At 51.0% G+C, this 3,542-nt stretch overlaps 1 protein-coding gene across 1 annotated transcript; it reads left to right on the top strand.

The window, feature by feature from the left end:
• Nucleotides 1-726: 726 nt before the first annotated feature.
• Nucleotides 727-3,182, top strand: LOC103767974 (plexin-D1-like; the record flags this gene model as incomplete). The annotated part of the gene is made up of 3 exons (XM_008935104.1): nucleotides 727-831; nucleotides 1,447-1,610; nucleotides 3,035-3,182. Coding segments are annotated over 3 exons (417 nt in total), but the record flags the coding sequence as incomplete, so codon positions are not given.
• Between the last annotated feature and the right edge of the window lie 360 nt (nucleotides 3,183-3,542).

Here is a 3,542-nt window from a genome sequence, read left to right as displayed (position 1 = left end):
TGGCGAGCTGCCCGCTCCCCGGGCCGGGGAGATTTATGAGTTCCTGCTCGCGCTCAAGTACGAAGTGCTAAGCGTTGCTAAAAGCTGTCGTGAAAGAAGTGTCGTGGGCAACAACAGTATTTTATAGCCTGATCTTTTTTCTTCTGCTGAAGTTTACGTGCTCCAATAGAGCACAAAGAATGCGCATGCAGTGCAGAGAGGGAGATGGGACAGGAAACCAAATATGCCCACGTGAAACAATGCCAAGAGGGACTTAAATGGCTTGTTAGGTCATTATAGAGCAGTAACTGACCTGAGCAGTGGAATTTTTTTTTTTTAATAAAGGCTAAGGTTGGAATATTGACCAATCAGTCTTGCACTTCCCCCAAATCTAAGAAAAGCTGGTTCCTGCGGAAGCCTTGTGTATTGCTTCTGGGAGCCTAAGCTGCAGCTGCACAGGAGTGCTGTGGAGCGCAGGAAGGCAAGCAGGCTCACATGCAAAGTGAGATGGATTGTTTCATTTTCTTTGTCTAGCTTGAGAGGGGCAACAAAGAGCACAAGAGAAACAAATGTCAGAAAAACTGAGCGTTATGAATCACTTTTTAAAATCCATATAAGGGTGTATTTATAACAGTAACTGCTTTTTAATTGAATTTTATGTGCAGTTGAAATTCTATACTTAAAGGAAAATTCAGTGTGACACTGCCAGAGAGGAGCGCTCTGAACATGTGTTTTATATTGGATCAGGTTCTCCCAACTGATGAATCAGTGGAACATAAGAAGTCCCACAGACAGAGCCACAGGAAGAAAGTCCTACCAGAGATCTACCTGACCAGGCTGCTCTCCACAAAGGTAGGAGGTGGGAGGACTGCTGAAGTGAAGCCCCCCCACGATCTCCCCAGGCTGGTCTGGAGTCTGCGCGCATGAAAGGGACGCTGACGACCTCAGGGATCATGATGCACAGTTCTGACCTTAACCCACCTCCCCAGTGAGAGATCCTGGTGGGAAGGGAGAGGGAGATGCTCAGCTGTGGGAGCAGGGTGAATGTCTGTGCGACCTTAATTCAGATTTGAACTTGCCCGCTCTCTGCGAGTGCTCCGCTCCAGCAGTTGGGCTCCCAGCCCATCTTTAATCCCAGCATGATGCCTTACTGGAGCAGAGATCACAAGACTGGCCAACAGTCTTCTTTGTATTTACTGTGCAGAACAATCACAGATGTGAGTTACTAGCAGAAAGAAAGAAAAGCTCGATGCCAAAAGAAATTAAACCCAAATGCAAGCTAATTGTATCGCTATGCACAAACAAACCTTTCCCTCCCCGCCTCGGCATCCCCCTTCTCTTCTGATTCATCCAACTGGCAGCAAAGGATTTCCCCTTGTGCACAGCAGTCGTAGCTCCTCACGCTGCTTTCCTGGGCTCGGGTCCTGCTGCTCTTCCCAGCCTCCATGGTGTGCACTTGTCCTGCAGGGCACGCTGCAGAAGTTCCTGGACGACTTGTTCAAAGCCATTCTCAGCATCCGAGATGATAAACCACCTGTGGCCGTGAAGTATTTCTTCGACTTCCTGGAGGAGCAAGCAGAGAAAAGAGGGATCACGGACCCTGACACTCTGCACATCTGGAAGACTAACAGGTTTGGAAGAGGAAATCTCTTCTTTCTTTCCTTCCTTCCTTCGGTCTCTCAGGAGCAGCAGCTGCAGTGTCTTGATGTCCTGGACAAATCATTAGCTTCCTAAAAGTATAAAAGAGACAGGAGGGGTGGTGGAGCTAGGGGCAGAGAAAGATAAGGCCAAACACAGGCTTGGAGAGCTTTGAACAAACACAGCTCGGGGACGGCGAGCTGGAAGAGGAGGCACAGGCAGATAAAGGGCAGAAAGAACTGGCACACATATGAATAAAGGAGAAACAGAAGAGCAATGGGATGGTGTGATAGCAGTGCTGTTAGCTCCAAGCACTGAAGATTTGAGGTGGAGTCCAAAGTCATGTCAGGTCTTAAAACATCATGGAGATTTTTAAAACAGCCCATTTGGCTCCTTTTCAGTTGCTTTCTGGCTTTCAGCCCTTGGGGGCACTTTTCCTGACTTAGCTCTGTAACCAAGCTGAGACTCCAGGGTATTCACAGGACTCCAGGAGCTGGTGCTGTGACAATAGTGTGCTGGGCCCAGCCAGGAGTGGTACTGAGGGATCTGATGAGCAGTGGGAATGAGGTGGGGGGGGCCAAAGCAAAGAGGAGAAAGCAGAAGATTTAACTAGGGAGAGCAGGGAGCTTGGAGGGAGTGTCAAGGAGAGGCTCAGCACTTCTGGGGCTGCAGGGACAGTAACCGTTTCAAGCCTAACGTGGAAATTCAAACCAAATTTGGCTGGGATAGCAGACATGCAGACAAAACCATTGAGCTCCAGATTTGCCTACCCTTCGTTACCTTTAATTGCCAGTAGAGCAAAGGCTTCAAGTGGGTTTCACTCCTCAGCAGCTGAGGAGGGATGGTAAGAAGGGAGAGCGAAACACTGAAACTGTGTTACGGCCAAATGAGCAGTGAAGTAATTGGAGGAGAAAATAATGAGAGAGCAGGAAAAAAGACACATGAAATGTATTTCATGGAGCCAGGCCTACCATCAGAACCAGATGACTGTTACTGTTGAAGAAAAGTGAAAGGAGATGACACCATTGCTACAGCAATCAGCAAGTGGGGAAGCCTGACTCGGCAGCCCCATGCTGGCAGCCCTGGCAGTGTCCCTCCTGGACCGGCGCTGGCGCAGGGAGCTGCTGCAGGAGCAGGGTGGGAGCTGCCCGGGGCAGGGCTGCCTGTGAGGACTCCTGCCCGCACCGCCTGCTGCAGCCTGAGGAATCTCTTCAGCAAGAAGCCGTGTGCCTGCCACTCTAGCTAGGCAGAGGCTGTACCCTGCCAGGATGTGATTAAAGAGTAGAATCTTGCTCTTCTTTTTTTTTTCCCTCTCTAATATTCACTTTCTGTCAGCATCATTCCTGCATTTCCTCCCCTCTCCTTCTGGAGCACAAACATTCACCCAGTGTGTGTTCCGGGCTTGTTTCCTCCACAGCCTGCCTCTGAGGTTTTGGGTTAACATCCTGAAGAACCCCCAGTTCGTCTTCGACATTGACAAGACCGACCACATCGACGCCTGTCTCTCTGTGATAGCCCAGGCCTTCATTGACGCCTGCTCCCTGTCTGACCTGCAGCTGGGCAAGGTACCGTCCAGAGGAGCTCTGTTTTGGGCCTCTGCCCCCCGGGCGGGCGGCCGCAGCCACAGAGCAGCAGGGGTGGGAAGGGCCTGTCCGAGGTCAGCCGGTCCAACCCCCCCAGCAGCAGGGCTGGCTTGGAGCCGCTTCTTCAGGTGCATGCGGTTGACTTTTGGTTGTCTCCAAGGATGAGTTCTCCCCTCCATTTCCCACCACTTTGTTCAGGCTTGAGCTTGAAATCTGCACGCCCCTCTGTCACAAAGAGCAGTCAGGGAGTGATAAACAAGCCCAGCTCTATCCTGCTGGGCTCCCAGCAGAGGTGTTCTCTCCTTGGGTCATTGCTGGGACTCCTCTGGCCACACTGCAGCA

Source organism: Merops nubicus, unplaced genomic scaffold (genome assembly GCF_000691845.1).
Source record: "Merops nubicus isolate BGI_N331 unplaced genomic scaffold, ASM69184v1 scaffold40072, whole genome shotgun sequence".
Taxonomy (NCBI): Eukaryota; Metazoa; Chordata; class Aves; order Coraciiformes; family Meropidae; genus Merops; species Merops nubicus.
This window is presented reverse-complemented; position numbering and strand designations above follow the sequence as displayed.